Here is an 18,447-nt window from a genome sequence, read left to right as displayed (position 1 = left end):
CAGAGGTGTCAATCTTGCTGCAGAACTCTGGAGTACAGCCAAAACCAGCTTAAAATGTAATTGGAAAATGTTTAACAAAATAAAAATATGGTAAAGTATAGATAATGTTAATTTGTGGTTTTCTAAATCAGTATGGGGCTTGCTGGGATCAGTTTCTCTTTGAGTTTCACACCACTGATGTAGATGACTCTCAGATGTTCTTATCCAGCCCTAACCTCTCTTGACACTTCCTTTTAGATACCTTGAACTGGATGTCCCATAGACATTTTAAATTCAGCATGTACAGAACTAACTTACTGTCTTTTCTTCAAAGCCTCTCTTCTTCCTGACTTCCCCATTACTGTAAAGGGTAACACCATTCTTCTAGTTACGTAAGCAGTTTGGGTGTAATTGTTTACTCCTTGCAATGTATGTGTTATCCTTGACTCTCTAGCCCTTCCTATCCAATTAGTTATCAAGTTCTGTTGTTTCTACCTTAAAAATATCTCTTGGATCTCTTGGATATGGCTTCTTCTCTCCTTTAACACTGCCATTCCCCTAGAGCAGGTCCTCATTGCCTCCTGGATCAGCCTTCTTGGCTCAAAATCCCCCACACCAAATCCATCTCTTTAACTCATCTGCCAAAGTGATCTTCTTAAAATGCAGATCTGGAATTACCATACCCTGTTCCTTCAAAAAGCTCTAATGGCTCCAGTGATTTATCTCCCGGACCAAATATAAAATTCTTTCTTTGATTGTTAAAGTCTTTCATATTCTGCTCTCTTTCTACCTTCTTCTTACACTTTATTCCCCTCCATGTAGTGACACTGGCTCTTACTCACATAGCATACCCCATCTCCTGTCTCTGGGCATTTTCACTGGCTGCCCCCTCATGCCTGAAATGCTCTTCTTCCTCACCCCCACCTCATGCCCTGCCTTCCTTCAAGTCTCAGCTAAAGTCCCACCTTCTGTAAGAAACCTTTCTCCATTCTCCTTAACTTTAACACACCTTTAACTTAACTTTAACTACCATCAGTTTATCCTACTACATCTTGTTTTTACATAGTTGTTCGCATGTTGTCTTTCCCATTAGATTGTAAATTCCTTGAGAGCAGGGACTGTTTTTTGGCATTCTTTGCATCCTTAGTGCCTAGCACAGTGCATAGAACACAACAGTTAATAAAGGATGGTTGGTTGCTGTCCTTTGTTCTTGAAGAGGACCAAAATGACATCACTATGTAGAGTCAAATTACAGCGTGTCTGACTGTGGCTGATCAGACCAGTAAGAGCTCAGAATGCTCTATTACAGATTGGACACAAATGTCCAAGTGAACATTTGGAGTGGATTCTCTAAATTTGCACATCTCACATTTCTTTTGAGCTACTTCAATTCTGCTTTGCTCATAGAGCACAGTACCTTTATAGATGACTGACTGTCCTGCTTTTGTGTTTTCGTGCTTTGACGTATATTCTCCTCTTTGGCATCTCGGAAATCAATTCCTGAGTGCTTTAAAAAAATTTTTTTTTGTCTGAAGCACAAATTTTTTTTCTATGTACTATTTTAATTTTCTCTTTTATTACATTGAGTGTTGATTGGCATTTCCAATATTGACGCTGATGAGAATGAATAGATTGTCCTCGAATACTGGCAGATCTATTTCATTTCATGGCTTTGTTTTCCTTTAAGTTTCATCCCTCAGGATGGTCTAAATCGGCTGTGTCTGTGCAGACTCATTTGCCCAACCAGCTGCCTTTTCCCCACTCTATTCTGTAGCAGTACTACATGTAATCTTTTGCAATTGTGTTTTGCAAACGAGCTTGCACTTTAAGGTTGCCTTTTATTTTGTCAAGGAGATCAAATATTTTCTTGCTGGAATGGCTTCTGACCACTTTCTGCTACCTCATCATGGTAATTGGTTAAACTTCTTCAAGCATTGTCTTTACTTTGTTCATTTCCGTTTTTTGGCAATTTGTTTAAATGAGCTGGCTTCAGTAATAGCAAACAGTATTCTTTCCTCATCTTGATCTTGTACACACAGGATCCTTTTCTTATCTTTTAATTAGGTATTGATTTTGACCTTTGCTCTAAGCAATGGATGATCTGATTGCATACAGACGTTTGATTCTGAAATGACTACTATATTGCTAAATTTTTATGTTATGTTCCTGCAGTAAAAAGCCTTGGATAGTATAGAACAGCTGGATGAAATTCAGGAAGATCTGGATTCTTCTAGTTCCCCCTCTGACATACTGGGGAGAGGGAAAGGGGACTTCACTTCTGAGTGCCTCAAGCAACTTCCTCAAATTATAAATTAGACACCAGTTGCCTTTGTACTTCGGTAGATGATGTTCCCTTTTTGGGAGCTACTCACATCCATGAAAGCATAGGTCCAGACTTAAAAAAAAAAAGACTTAGAAAAATTATCTGTTTTATCTATTTTTATAAGAAGACAGATTGATCAGGTCAGAACAGCAAGTGGATTAATTCCTTGAGGCCTAGGTTAGGCAACTAGATAAGGCTGAGTAATGTCTTTGGGGGGTGCATTCAGGGAATTATTCAGTTTCCATGATTTCTTGTTCCAAATCTAGCCCTGCTGAGCTTCTTCCCTAGGTAGTAGGTGTAACCATCAGAGTTAGGCATTAATAGGTAGGGGAAGTGAGGAGAGTTCCCTAATTCTTTTTGGAGAGATGAATTTGGGACAGGGAGAGGTAGGTAGCAGGGTGCTCTTAGCATCCCAAATTGGAATTTGGAATTCATTTTCCCATAGAAACATCTATTGCACATGGTACTTAGAGTTATATTGTTATTACAGTCTTATAGTATCTATTGTAGTGTTGCCAAACTTTTTTGGTCTCAGGTCACCTTTACATTTAAAAAAAAAAATACTGAGAACCTTAGCCAAAGAGCTTTTGTTTATGTGGGTTATTTTAATGGTATTTACCATATATGGAATTCAATGTCATGGTATTATTATGAAAATAGTTTTAAACTTCTGGCTATATCCCTTGAAAGGTTCTCAGAGATTCCCCAGGGGTCCCCAGCCCACACTTTAAGAATTACTGGTCTAGTATATTGCAGATAACCACCACATAGAAGACTTTTCTTCCTTCCTTCCCCTTCCCCCATACTCTCTTCCCCCTCCAGTGTGTATGAAGTGAGAAGCAACAGTCTTACAAATGACCTTTTGGAGCGTAACCTGATTTGTAAATTGGGGACTGATTTGTTGTAATCCTTCCAAAAGCTGAGTAGGTTAATAAATTAAGTGAATCCTAGAACAACGTCAATGGGAATTTTATAGCGAATTTAAAGCTAATGTTTTATTTTTAAAATTGATGGATGCAAGAAGGAAAATAGTTAATTGTTCCTCTGTAACTGATACATTATTTGTTTCTTATTTGGTTTTGTCCAATTTAATGCATTTTGTGTAATGTTTGCAAATACTCTTTCCCTAGGTAATTTCTTTTCTGGCTGCAGTACTGCATAAAAAAGGCACACGAGAGGATATTGAAAATAATATGCCAGAGTTTTTGTTAAAGAATATGAAAAAGGAATCTTCCACTTGTGCTCCAAAGAAGGTAAAGTGTGCAGAAATCCTTAATTCCTTGGTAACTATCTTTATAAAATAGTCAACATAAGTTTTAATATTTACAACTAGTTAGATTAGTTTGAAAACATCATTTTAAGTAAAGAACCAAAACATTTATTTCATAGACTTTAAGTGTCTGTGGACTACCAAATATGACTTAATTTTAAGAAAGACAGTATATTTTTAAGGTATGTTGTTATTTTAAAAAATATTTGTGTACTAGGTTGGTATTGACTATTATGTGTATGTTGTCAAAGTACAGGTTAATATAAGATGTACCTGTTAAAGAATATTTGAGCATTTCAGTATTGTGTAGGTATATTTTGTGAATGAAAGGAAGAAAATTGGTTATATTTTCTTTGTACTATTATTATTTCAATGTATTTCTGAAATTCTTTATTTCCAAATATACTCCTCTTCCCTCTCCTCCCTAGCCTTTCATCTTTTATAATAAAGAATAAAAAAAGAAAGAGGAGTGAAAAGCAGTTCAGCAAAAATATGCCATTCACCTGCTGAATTTGATAAGCAATGTTCCACATCCTTAATCTGCAAAGAAAGGGGAGAGGTTCTTTTTCTTATCTTTACTTCAGGGTTAAGCTTAGTTATAATTGCAATGTTCAGTTCTATTTTTTTTTCCATTTACATTATTGTCATCATTGTGTATGGTTTTTCTTTATTTTGTATCAGTTCATGTAAATCTTGCTAAGATTTTCTGAAATTTTTTGTATTCATTATTTCTTTTTTCTATCTTTTTTCTTTTTTTTTTTTTTTGGGTGAGGTAATTGTGGTTAAGTGACTTGCTCAGAATCACACAACTAGTAAGTATTATGTGTCTGAGGCCGAATTTAAACTCAGGTCCTCCTGACTCCAGGGCCAGTGCTCTATCCATTGTGACACCTTGCTGCCCCCACATATTCATTATTTCTTATGGTGTACCATTAATTCATGTACCACAATTTGTTTAACTCTTGGTTATATTTTCGTATGACATTAGATTGTAGATATTGTTCATACAGATGATTTCGTGATATTAAAACTGAGTCAATAAACTAGATGTAGTAGATATTTGATAGCAAATTCTAATGCAGAGAACACTGAAAAAGCCGTAAGGACAACCATTCTAGGCTCTAAGTTGTTCCTGCCTATAATACTTTAGGTTCGGGCTGCTGCATTTAAGGACATCATTATCAATGAAGGGCACACAGGAAGGTAACCAAATGGTGAAGGGTCTTGACATCATGCCATAGGAGCATTGGTTGATGAAACTGGAGATGTTTAAAAGCCTGGAGAAAAAACTTTGTAGGAAAGTTGTAATAACTGTCTTCAGATATTTGAAGGGGTGACATGTGGAAGAAGAGTTACTGTTAGTCTTGTTCATTTATTAATCACCTAATATTAAGGCACTGTAGTAAATACTTTACAGATATTACTTCATCTTATCTTTGTAACAACCTTGTAATAGAAACTATTATTATCTTATCAAAGTAACAATTTTATCTATTAATGATAGATAACAACTCTTATCTGTTATTATATTAACAACCTTATAATAGCTATTTTTATCCTCATTTTATAGTTGAGAAAGCTGAAGCAGGTAGAGGTTTAAATAACCTATCTAGGGTCACATAGCTAGGAAGTAAGTGTCTAAGACTGGATTTGAACTTAGGTCTTCCTGACTCTAGGCCCAGCACTCTCTCCACCAGGCAGCCTCAAATAGGAGTAATAGGATTAAAAGTGAGGGAGGGTAGGGGTATGTAAGGGAAGAAACTGGTTAAAAAATAGAAAAGTAGATAGTGGAGACTAGATAAGGAAATGTGAAAAATAACTCATTATCTCATATTTTAATTAACCTGAGTATATAAAATACTTTGGGAAGAATTCTTGATTTGATAAAAATTGCTGAGAAAATTGGAAAGCATTGTGTTAAAATTAGACTTAGAGGAACATTTTGAACCTTATATCTTAATAAGGTTAAAATGAATTTGTAAACTGAACTGAATATTAAAAATCATATCACAATGATATTAAAATATTAAAAATAAAATCAACCACAATAAGATAAGAAGGGTAATTTTTAAAAAGTGCCCGTTAACAAATGGGTAACATTCGAATACATAGAGAGGAAAAAGGAGGATATATCATAAGGGGGTAATGGAGTGAGCAAATATACTGAGATTTTTGGCAAAAAATATTTGCATCAGATATCTCTGATATAGATAATCTCTGATATGGATATACAAACACATAAGCACAGATATCATATATATGCATAATTTCACATATGTATGGAACTAACACAAACATATAAGACCAAAAACCATTCCTTGAAGGGTAAGTGGCTAAATAAAGGATATGAACAAATAGTTATCAAAAAAATTACAAACTATTAACAACCATATGGAATATTGCTATAGATCACTGATAATAAGAATAATGCAAATCAAAAAAAATTCCAAAATCTCACCTCAAATCCAGGAAATTGCCAGGAGGACAAAAGATAGCAATAGTCAATGTTAGTGTGGTTGTAGAAAAATACATTCATGATATGAATTGGTCCAAACATTTTAGGAAACGGTTTGGAATTATGTGAAGAAAATGAGTAAAGTATCCATACCCTTTGAACCAGAGATCCCACTACTAGGGACATCAGTGATAAAAAGAACAGTCTCGTATATACCAAATTACTTATAGTAGCACTTTTTGTATCTGCAAAGAATTGGAAACTAAGTAGAAGTCCATTGATTGGGAAATGGTTCAATAAATACACAACAAGTGTATTTTATGGAATATTGCTGTACTATTGAGTACAAAGAATAGAGAAATGTTTGAACTTAGGCAAAGTGAAGTAAGCAGAATGAGGAAAACAATATATATAATGACTACAACAATGTAAATGGAAGAACAGCAACAACGAGACGATTAAAAGTGAATGCTCTGTAATTATAGTAGCCAAGACTGATCCTCAAAAGAGAAATGAGAATCTCTATCTCTTGCATTTTTGCAAAGGCATAGTAATAGGAATCTATAATACTACATATGGTGTTGGTTGATGCATTAGTTAGTTTTTCTGAACCGTTTTATCCTTTCTTTGAATTCTTTGCTAAAAGAGTTGGGTTTCTGGGTTGGGGGCTAGATATATTGGGAGATTATGATGTTATAAAAACAAATGGTATCAATAAAATTTTTAAATGGTGTGTTTGCCTCTGAAACATTTAGAAATAAGAAGTGTGGTTTTATCAGCATGTAGGAATCAATTACTTTTACTTTGTTAAAAAAAATTAGATCGTATATTTATGCAGCAGGTATAGTTATAAAGACATTCTGAAAAATTAACTTTAGGACTCCTTATAAACAAAATCATTCTTGCAATAAATTGAACATTATAAATGAAGGAATGGTGGTTTGGAGTATGTGTGTATGAGATATGATACATCTCTATGCACATTTGAGAACTTTTCAAGTGTGAATAAATCATCTGAGAATGTATGAAATAGATGTTTTGTGCCAAGAATAAATTCCTAAAGTAAAAAGACATGAAGTATGCCTTTCACATATTGATATTTGGAAAAGCTCCTAAAATTGAGGCCCTTCATTTTGGGATGGGGTTCAGTGGTCATGAAAATGAAACATAGTAAATTCATTTAAAAATCCTCATTTGTGTCTTAAATATCAGTCCCTTAAGGATTTCAGGCATGTTTTTCAGCAGTAAAGTGGAGGAAGACTGGTTTCACACTGTTGAGGGAAGGCAAGTAGCATATGTAGGAATGCAAGCCATGGTTGAAAAGAAATCTTCTAAAAATATTTCGTATAAAATTTTTGGTAATTGAAAATTCTAAATGGAACTCCCTGTATTCTTAATACCAGAGTAAAAGTTGCCAGTTATGCATTACCCTTCCTGAAAGGAGAAAATTAATATCATTGACTCTATGTTAAGTTTGTTGGTATAATAAAAGTGAATATGAGTGTAAGTGCAATATTGTAGACTTCTTAGAAACAGAAAGTAAGCAAGCAAGATTTTAATCAGCGATCTACACTTTTATCTCCTAAAGATACCCTTCTGACTTTCCAAACTTAATTCTATACTTCCTAGACAAATTTGTGCTTCTAAGTACAGTCACTGCTCTATTTCATTGCTGCACATTTAATCATTTTAGTACTGTCCTCTGGGTGGGGGTGGGGAACCTATGGTTTGGAGGCCACATATGGCCCTCCAGGTCCTCAAGTGTGGCCCTTTGACCGAATCTGAACTTCATGAAAAAATCTCCTTAATAAAAGGATTTTTTTGGGAAAACTTAGACTCAGTCAAAAGACTGGCCCTCAAGGATTTAGGGCCACATGTGGCCTTGAGGCCACAAGTTCTCCATCCACGATTCTGACAGTACTCTTTTTTTTCATTTTGTTTATCCAGATATTTCATTTATCATCACTTCCCATTTTTTTATGATGGCTCTAACTCACAAATTTATCACTTTCCTACAGATTCATAACACTTAATTTTGTGTTCCATAATCTATTATTTACATATTTTCTTGTGAAGTCTTGTTTATTAATAGTAGCTAACAGTCTTATATTACTTTGTGGATTTCAGAGCACTTTACGTATTTTTTTTAACAGCTGTGTGAGGTAGATATTTAAAGCTATTCTTATTATTTTACAGATTTGGAAACAGATTTAAAAGGGTTAAATGAATTGTCCACAGTCACACAGCTAATGTGCCAATGGCAGTATTTGAATTCAGGTTCCTCTTCTGATGCCACATCTAACACTCTTTCAACTCCTCCATGTTCCCACTCATATCATTCAATTATTACATCATTTTAAACTTTTCATCCATATATATCATGGATTTTCTGTGTGTCCCTGATAACGCCTAGGACATAGCACAGTGCTATGCATATATTAGTATCTAAGAAATATTTCATAGGATAATAAAGTTTAAAGTTGGAAGGGATCTTTGAGATCTCTTATTGTAAAGATGAGGAAATTGAGACCAAAATAACAATATGAAATCCATGCATTTAGTCTTCCCTGGGCCTAAAATGATGCTAATTTTGCAAAACTTTTCTGGGAGATACACATATACTAAACACATTGAACTTTCCTAATCAAGATACCTTTTCAATGCATATCATTCATGTCATTGTGCCAGTTAATGTAGACCTTCTTATTCTGGGATCCATGGACTCCTAAGGGGTCTGTGCATAGACTTCAGTGGGTGTATGACCTTGGATGGGAAAAAATTATGTGTATATGTATGTATCTATGTTCATTTGTATCTAAGTGAAATTTAGTATTTCATTCAGTTGTGAAGGAAAGCACCAAAAAGGTTATTCTGAGAACAGGTCCAAAGTCTTCATCAGACTGCCCCACTGATCCACATCACAAAAAAAGGTTAAAGACTCCTGTATGAATGCTGTATTTAATAAGGATTGTAACTGAAATAGTACTTCTCTCTGAAGACCTAGACCAGCTTTCGTTTAACAGCTTTCGTTTAAGTATAATGTGGCTTAAAAGAAAGAAAATTTAGGTGATAGATGTTTAATTAGTTTTCTTTGTAAGCTTTGGTTCTAGTATAAGGGTCATTGTTTTTTGCTTGATGGGATTTTAATGTTGTTTACAAGTCATTTTAAGCAATGGTTAATATTTGAAGGCAACTCCAACTTTTTTTTAAATCACTCCACTGGTATTGAGTTGGGAAAGACCACCAAAATTGCTCAGTCAGTAACTGATGCAGCATTCGTATGTATGCTTTCCATTTTACTCTTTGGTATCATTTACTTAGAAAAATATTTTAAAAATTAAATATTTGAATAAAATATTCATACTGTAACAATAAACACTTCAGATTCTTTCTTCCCTTTTACTTGTAATGGAATTTCCCTAATCATTCTGTTATACTTTACTATAAAGATGAGTTACTGAACTTTTAAATTTGCCCTACATGATTTCTAAGTACTAGTAATGTTAGCAGTCCCAAAAAAGTTAAAGAAATCTTGTTCTCACCTTAAAAAGTTAAAATCCTTTTGGATTTTTGGGCCTAATACTACTGGTACTTTCAGATTGATAGGAACCTTTCTTTAATGGCTTCCAAAATTTACATCTGTCAGCAATGTGCTCAGATGGAATTTGAATACAATATTTTTTATCATAATAGCTATGATTTTTATGTTACCTCACTTTGTTACCTCATTTGATCCTACCAGGACCCTATGAGGAGATACTCAAGTATCATCCTCAGTTTATGAATGAGGAAACTGAGGCATAGAGATTTAAATCTAAAAGCATCTAAAATCACTTAACTCACATAATTCTCATCTCTGTGTAAATATTAAAAGGGAGAAAAAACCGTTCAAAAATAGGTTTTGTGCCTAGGCTCTTTAACTTTATATTTCAAGACAGGAATAGGAGAAGGTCAAGGAATAATAATCTTTGGGCCAACAGACAAAATATGTTTAGTAGTGACCAACCTTAAATGATTGGCAATGAAGTGAGAAGAAAGAAATATCATTAATTTAGTCATTCTCTTCTTCTGCAAATTTTCCCCTTCCCCACTTTCCTGTGGAGGTAGGGGAGGGATATATATCACATTTATTTCTATCCTAACAAACGTTATCCAGTCTCAGCATTTTGAGATAGAGGTGACCTTAACCTGTGGTTAGTAATATTCTTTCATTTCTTATTAAATGGTACCGTTTCAGTGTATATAATGAGTGCCTCTCTTTATGTAGGAATAGGATTGACATTGAAAAATTTATAGATAATCCTTAAATCTACCAGACAATGGGTCGATGGCAGAAATAGAAAGCAGGTTGATAAAAATGCTGAAAACAAAATTAATTATCTCAAATTGGACAAGAATTTTGGGTACTTACTAAGGGGAGTCAGCCTCCTCTCTTCCCTGTCCCCTCCCCCCCAAAGACTTTCCAGCAGTTAAGTGAAGAGTTTGGTATTTATTTTTGTTAAATTTCATGTTGTGGATTTCAACTCATCATTCTGCCCTGCTGAGATAATTGAAACTTTTGATTCTGGCATTCGTTGCTTTAGCTATTCCTTTCAAATTTGTGTCATCAGAAAATTTGCTGAGCATGCTTTCTGTGTCTTCATCTAAGTTGAAGCAATCAGAGTCTTAGTGCGGAGCCCAGCCACATGTTAGTGGAGTAGAAAACATACAGTGTTGTTGTTCTTGTTTGTCCTTCATTCTTTAAGAGGGCCAGTTGGGGTTATAGAGAAACAGGTACCCTCGGATTACTGCTGAAATTGCAGACCCGTATAGTTTGTATGTATTCTGCTGGTCCTGCTTTTTTTCATTTGGGATTATTTTCTAAAAGGTTTTCTTCATATGGCCTTAAGGTCTTCATTCTTTACCTTAATTATATTATAAGCTATATTAACAGGACATCTTATTAATTTAGGTTGATTCTTATTTTTTAAAATTAGGAATATAATTGTAAACATCTCACTATGTTGCTCACCTATTTATTCAACTCCAGTGGCTTCCTGTTGGGCTATAGGATAAAATATAATTTCTTTTGTTTAGCTTTTAAAGCCCTTTACAACTTGGCCTGAAGCTATCTTTACTGCTTCTTTGGTTGTTACTCCCTCTCCCACACTCTGTGATCCAGCCAAGCTGTTTTCTCTTTCTTCTTCACACATAGTACCCCATCCCCTCTCTGTTTGTCTGAACTGACCATCCAGCATGCTTGAAGTGAACTCCCTCCTTTCCTCTATCTCTTTCCTCCTTTAAGATTTCATTCTTTGTAGTTGAATCTTCAGTACCCAGTACTTCGCCTATCATGTAGCAGGTGCTTAAAGTACTTGTTGATTGATTGATCGATTCTCATCTTTTTTTTTTTTTATAGGACTCAGAAACAGACCTGGGATGTCACTATCCTGTTCTTTTAATTTTACTGCTTCTTGGGAGATTGTAAAGGTGGAAAAATCATTTTTTTAAGCTATGTAAAAGTATTAGGATGTAGGCTCATCTTGGTACTACTCCAGTAGGAGACAGGACAATAGGGAGGTCATATACCTCATCCTATTCCCACATGATTTTGATCTATTCTGCTAGGTCTCTTTGTTTTGAAAGCTTTTTGTTCCACGTGGCTTGGAGATTATGTGTGTTTGCTATTGTTAACCATCTATTAAAACCATTGTTTTTGCATTTCACTGCTAGATCCAGGCAATTGTGGGCATTAATTTGGTTTATGATAGTTTATTGGTTGAGTTCTTTAGCAAAATATGCTGAAAATATGCAGCAAAATATTTATACCTATTTATTTGTAGGAGATTGGTTGTCTCTTGGCCCATGAAAGATAGTGAAATTCTGATGTGTAATTCTAGACATCAGGGTAGTCCTTGTACATATTCTTTAGGTGCTAAATTTTTACGGCTTGCAGTGATATGTTACAGAATTTCTCTTATTCCTTTTCACAATCTAAGTCCAAGCTCCTTAAAGGTAACTGTTCTGTAATTTCTAGTCAGCACAGTCTCTGACACATAATAAGCATTTAATAAATGCTTGTTGATTGACTTGTTGACTGACTGGCAATGACCTGACTCTAAATTGTTACCATAAACCTTTGCGTCTTCATAACTAAATTCTCATGACTCAGCCATTTGTTTGTCATTTGTTTTTCAACATATGATTGACTGAGTTCATGCAGATGTTGCCTTTGGAAAACCTTTTGATTCTGTTCCGTTCTTGGATCTTAGCCATTTCCTAGGCTACATTTGGAGGTAAATCACTTTCAATTACTTGTGACAAATTCCAATGTCATTTACCTGTTATCAGCCTTGACTGTTGCTTGATGAAGTAATATCTCCTTGTTTGAAAATATTTTTGTTGATTTTTAACTTTTTTTTTAATATGCTCTAAGAAATGTCTATGAATCTTCTTGCTCCTTTTTTTGGTGGGGAGAGGATGTAGAAGTGTTAACACTGCCTGGATTTTTGTTGAGATGCTTCTCAAATCTGCCATATAGGAATCTCAAAGCAGAAGCCTCAGGCTGACATCACTAGTTCTATCCTACTCATTAGGGACTGAGAGATGTCCCAAGAAAAAGTCTGCTATTTTTCCAAATTGCCCTCTCAATGCCTATCTGTCCACAAGACAAGATAATAAAATATGCTGTTTCATGACCGAAATATTTGCAGCCACTCAAATTTTACTTCAGCTACAAAGAGAGCAAGGTTAACCAGAGATAAATATAAGTGCACATTAGGTCAGAAAGCTGACCTAAATGTTAGGAATTTTCCAAACTCTAGGGCTTGGAGTGATTATGCTTGTACTCCTAACTTTTCATCTAAAATAAACTTTCTAAAGCCCTAGAGGCGGGAACCATATGGACATTAGGGGCCATTATTTTGCACAATGAACTAATTATTGTAACAGTGTTATGTGTGTAAATCCTGAAATGTTTTATATCTTCTGTAAAATATTGTGGGAGAATTTCTGGCCATCTCTAGTCAAGCTGTCCCTACTGGTCTACATTAAGGCCACCATTTATTTCTCTGCCTTCCCCATTAGAAAATTCTCTTTACGCCTTGAAGCACTCTGGTCTTTGATAGACAAATTTGGCCATATTTTGTGTGGTTCCAGGTATTCATGTGCTTCCCCCTCCCCCTTCTAATTCTCTTTCTTTATATGTTGATTGTCTTACTCCATTAAAATGTAAGCTCCTTGGGAGCAGGGTATCCCCAGTTTAGCACAGTACTTAGATGTTAGTAAGTATTTAACAAATTCATTTTCTCTCTCTCTCTCTCTCATAATAGATTCCAGATTTTTAAAAATGTCTTAGATTCAGTTTTGTTCTATTTAGATTTCTGCCATCAGACTCAAAAAGGACTTTTCAGAATTCCAGTCCAAGTATGCCTATCTTTTCAAAATTATTTGAGCCATGCATTGTCATTTTTTTTGTCATTTATTTCCCTTCTAGACTTTGCATTATGTGGATTTTCTTCTTAAAACTTTTTTTTTTACATTTTAAAAAAAGTTATAAATTTAATTAAAACCAAAAAAGAGACATTTTTATACACAAAGTAAAACAGAAAAAGAGGATTATATGTGAAGCTATGAACTTCTATTACCTACTACTTGCTTTAAAAAGAAGGTATGTAACAAATTGGACATTTTACTTTCAAAACTTTCCTGCTTTTTTGTTTGCCTTTGAACTTCCTTCCATTCTCTGTGTATTAAGTATGGATTTTTCAATGCCTTTTGATTCTTCAGCATTTTTTCTTTTCAAATATAAAGAACTCCTCAATTCTTGCCTTTTTGGCCATTCTGACCTAGGTATTATGCTTATTCTGTATTGATCTATAATATATTATTGTGTAACGTGGAGTTGAGGGTATTATGCACAAAAAGCAGTATAAAGTCTCTGCCTATATCTAGTAAGATCTGTTTCCAGCTTTGTTATGGTGTATTACTGGCACATGATACAAGCATTTCTATCTTCATTCAATTTCATAGGGCCTCATGGTTCATGGCCTCAACAGGTGAGGTATTGGCACGTTTTCTTTTTCCCAGTATGTTTCCTCCTGCCTTCTTGTGGTACCAGAGTATGAAGGAACTTTGTTGTCATCCATGTTAAACTCATCATCATAATAGTTTTGAGTAGAGCCAGCCTGCAATCCTGTGCAGCACCAGCTCTTTCTGAGTAATTGCATTCTACTACCTGGTTTGTTAACCCAGTCATTGTTATTAACAAAGCCCAATTAGCCAGTGTTTCAGGATTCCTGCCAGACCTCTATTGTTAACTGTAGCAGTCTCATGACACATAGAAAGCTTCACTATGTATCTTTTTGTCTGGCATTCTTTTATTTAGCTATTCCTTCCTGGTTTTTTTTTACTTAGTTGTTCCTTCCCTGTCCCTACTTTCCTGTACATACACCTTATGTTATGAATCATGGGTTGGGCCTTGAAGGCATCATCGTTACTATTATTATTATTATTGTTATCTTGTTCCCTGTTAATGGAGTTAAAATAGAAGTGGTCTGATGACAAAATGCTTTCTTGCTGTTCTTGTGTATTTAATGTTTTGCGTACTCTTGCACAATGGATAAAAAGACTTTTATAATCAATAGTATTGAATGTAAGCACATCTATAGACTCAAAATGACTTCAGAACTACTATAATGGCAGATAGGGTGGCAGAGATATCGTGTTCCTCATTGTGAACTTGAGATGAATGAAACATTATTTCCTAAAAACGTTGAAAGAAATGTTGTTCCTCCTGAGAGAAATTAATATTGTCCTATTGTATTATTAACTCATTATTAATTTGTGATAAACACTTTTTCCTTTTATTTCTGTTAAAACACAACTCCTGAAAAAAGTCAGTCAGCCTCTGAAGAGCATGGCTGAGTAATAACATTCATTTTTGGGCAGGGCCCCACCCAACTGGAATACCTTATGTCTGTTTAGAGTATAAACAGAATCCCAGTCTGGGGGAGCCTTTGCTAGGAGGAGGAACCCTTTGTCCTTGGTCCCCTTCATTAGAGTTCAGGGCAACCCAGCTTATGGTCCAGATGGAATTGACTTCTCCTTGTCCAGAAGCCTTGAGATTGCTCAGTTTCATGATCAAGCCAAGCTCTCAGCAGGAGAAGCTGAAGATTTTTAGCCCACCTTCTCATTAAATGTCCACCAATCAGGATTGAGTTTCATTTGTCAGAGGAGTTCTCTTTCAGAAGGGATTTAAGGTGGTTCAGGGTCTCCCTTGGCATATTTGGTTCCTGAGGGAAACCACTGACTGACAATTTATTGATTGCCAGTTAGCCTAATTAATAATTGATTATTAATTACCCAGAAACTCTGTCCCTTGGGGTTTTCATTCATCTCATAACTTTAATTTGTTCTCGTAAAGTTCTTGTAAGTTTTGCATTCTATGTAATTTGGAGGTTATGAATAATTTGGCATGATTGTACCTTAACAAATATTCTTAAATCTTAATGGATCTGTTATTTTGTGGTAGTGATATTTTTTGGACAATAGTTATGTTTGTATTTAATTTTCAACGATGTTTGGAGCTTTGCATTTATAGTATGGGGATTTGTTGGTCATCATTTTTATTTTAAAAAATAATGAGCTTCTAGTGTATAATTCTAACCACCTGATTGTATCTTTCTAGGTTATTTGCTAGACCAGGAATTCCCAAATTTTTCTTGGGTTCCCATAGCCTTTTGCTTTCAGGAAACATTCCCATTCAGCATGAAAAGAAATAAATTTTTGAGTTTACTATGGATATGTACATAAAAATAGATTATTTTTTCATAAAGAAAACTTGATTTGGTACAATAAAATGTAGTTATTTATGAAATATTCTCCAGTCCTCCTTTTCCAGAAGATCGTATCACCTAGGATATATGTACCCTAGGTTGGGAACCCTGTGCTGGATGGTTTTTTTTTGCAACCTGAAGTGATATGTTGCATACTTTCCAATGCTTTTTTTTTTTTTAACATGATCTGCATTTATCAGGAAGTAATTTCTGGAGCCAGTGGCTTGATATTGAATTATTATTAAAAACCCAAGTTTTTAATATGTTACATAACTTACCTATAACCTTGATTCTTCCTTGTTGACATATTGTTGGTTGCAAATGCAGCTATCACCCATTGAATGCCTTTTGATCCCAGTCTTGGATCATTGCTGTTTCATAGACTTCATCCAGAGGTAAATCATACTCTTGGTTATATATAAATTATGATATTTGACAAATCCAGTGGCAGCTATAGAAAGATTAATACTTCCTAGTCAAAAGCCTAGTCAGAAGCCAGAAAAGGGAGAAGAAAAGTAATATATGTTCTCAGAGCATATAATAAGCAGGTTAAAAGTTTACAGAAATATTTGTAATAAACAGACCTCACTTCACAAGGGAAAAAGATAGGCTCACAACAGGCCTTTTTGATTAGGAAGTACTAACCTTCCAAGATTCCCTGCTGTCATGAGCACTGAGTTTTATTAATTTTCTATGGGTTTTTTGTTTGTCTATCTCCTAGATCTATTTTCATTCATTTTACCATATCTAAAGTATATGCTGTCTAGTATTTCATAGGTGTTAATTGTTAAATATATTTTCCCCATTAAACTTTAACTTTAGGGTGCCACTAAGTCTCTTAACATTTAACCACAGCTTTCTCTTTGATAACCTTGTGATGGAAGTGTCTTGCCTGGAGAAAACCAGATAAGTTTCATCTTCATCCATTGATTCAGTTTGGCCTTCAGATTCAAACTCAGAGCTTCAGTCTTGATAAAGTCTCACTTGGTGTACATTAAAAATGTTATACTTCTCAAATCCTAATGCCATTTTGACATCAGTGGAGGGAGTTTCTGTGGACTAGCTGTTTAATGTGCTTTTTAGTGGAACTGAGTAACTTGATGTCATCCAGGTATACTAGATGATTAATAATAATATTAATAATAAATAAATAAAATTAATAATAAGATGTTTTGGTTATAATTCCCACTTTGATTCTATTCAGGAGTGATGCTAATGGATATAATGCTGTGCATAACGGGAGTAGCTCAAACTATTTCATTGGAAATTGCCATTTTTAGTATCAGTTTGCATATGATTATATTGTTGATATATTTTAAATAAAGAAAAGTTTTCGATGTAGACATCAAATACTCTAGAGGGTGTTGAAGATACCATTAACAAAAGGTCATATGAAGCCCTTTGTTCCTTATGGCAAAATCTGTTTTGAGTGAGGTTATGATGTAGTGCTACCACATAATCAAGTCATTTCTAGTTTCAGTCCATTTCATGTGCGCCCATAGTTTTCTCGCTTTGGTGGTCAGCTGTATCAGTTGAAGCATTTTCAGCAGGATAGAATATTGGTGTTTCTGATACGTTTTCTGATTTATCTTGCTTGTGGTACCAGGACACATTGGTGGTGACAGTCATTTAACCAACTGTGAATCCAGATAACTTTACTGTCATCCAGCTCATATTACTCACATAACTTGTCCACAAGGATATCATGAAAACTTTGACAAACACTCTGTTGAAATCCTGGCATAATGTGTCTCTTGCATTTACTGGATCCTAACAGCATTTTAACCCTATTCTTATTTTTAATAATAATAATAGCTAAAATGTTTATATAGTTCTTTAAGGTTTGCAAAGCACTTTACATATAATGTCTCATTTGAGCCTCACAGTGGCTCTTTGAGGTAGGTACTATTATCCCTATTTTACAAAGGTTAAGCAGTTTGCCTAGGGTTATACAGCTCATAAGTTTTTGAGGTAGGATTCAGACTCAGGTCTTCTTGTCTCCCAAGTATAGTATTCTGTCCAGTATGCAGCTTAGCTGCCTCAGAAAAGGAAGCTGTTCTTGAAAACAAGGTGACTCCTCCTAAACAGTACTTCCCTCTTAAAATATTCACAGTCTTATCAATTTAATAGTCTTTTCCAGATTTTCCAGGGGTCAGTGTTGCGCTTACTAGTGGTAATTTCTGATATCTGCCTTTTCTCAACCTTTTGAAAATTAGTATATTTTGTTCTTTCTAGTCTTGTGATACTTTTATCATCCAAACTCTTCAAATTAATGACAGCAGCTAAAAGATTACATATCATGAAGTTTTCCTGTGCCTTGCAATTTAATTCTTTCTAGTTTAGGATGGGAGCCCATTGAGGGCAGGGACTGTCTTTTGCCTTTTTTTCTATCCTTAGTGTTAGTATAGTGAGTGGCACATAGTAGGTGCTTAGTAAATGTTTATTGACCTGCTGACTAACCTAGGGACTTGTACTCATTTTAAGAATCTAAGTGTTTTCTTGTAATACCTTCATCTTTCCTAGACCATACTTCTCTTTTAATGTGTTCTGCCTCTATCATTTTGAAGCTTCTTTTCCTTGGTAGAAAAAGGAACTGTGTATTTTT

The 18,447-nt window shown here is 34.7% G+C and overlaps 1 protein-coding gene across 1 annotated transcript in view; it reads left to right on the top strand.

Moving 5' to 3' along the window:
- Nucleotides 1-18,447, top strand: part of ERCC6L2 (ERCC excision repair 6 like 2) — a 136,648-nt gene that overhangs the window by 19,733 nt on the left and 98,468 nt on the right. Inside the window, exon 3 of the mRNA XM_027875047.1 lies at nt 3,433-3,555. Coding sequence (XP_027730848.1) covers nt 3,433-3,555 — 123 coding nt within the window. The remainder of the gene's footprint in view (nt 1-3,432; nt 3,556-18,447) is intronic.

The sequence above is a fragment of the Vombatus ursinus genome, unplaced genomic scaffold (assembly GCF_900497805.2).
Source record: "Vombatus ursinus unplaced genomic scaffold, bare-nosed wombat genome assembly UNPS02014807.1, whole genome shotgun sequence".
In the NCBI taxonomy this organism is placed as follows: Eukaryota; Metazoa; Chordata; class Mammalia; order Diprotodontia; family Vombatidae; genus Vombatus; species Vombatus ursinus.
This window is presented reverse-complemented; position numbering and strand designations above follow the sequence as displayed.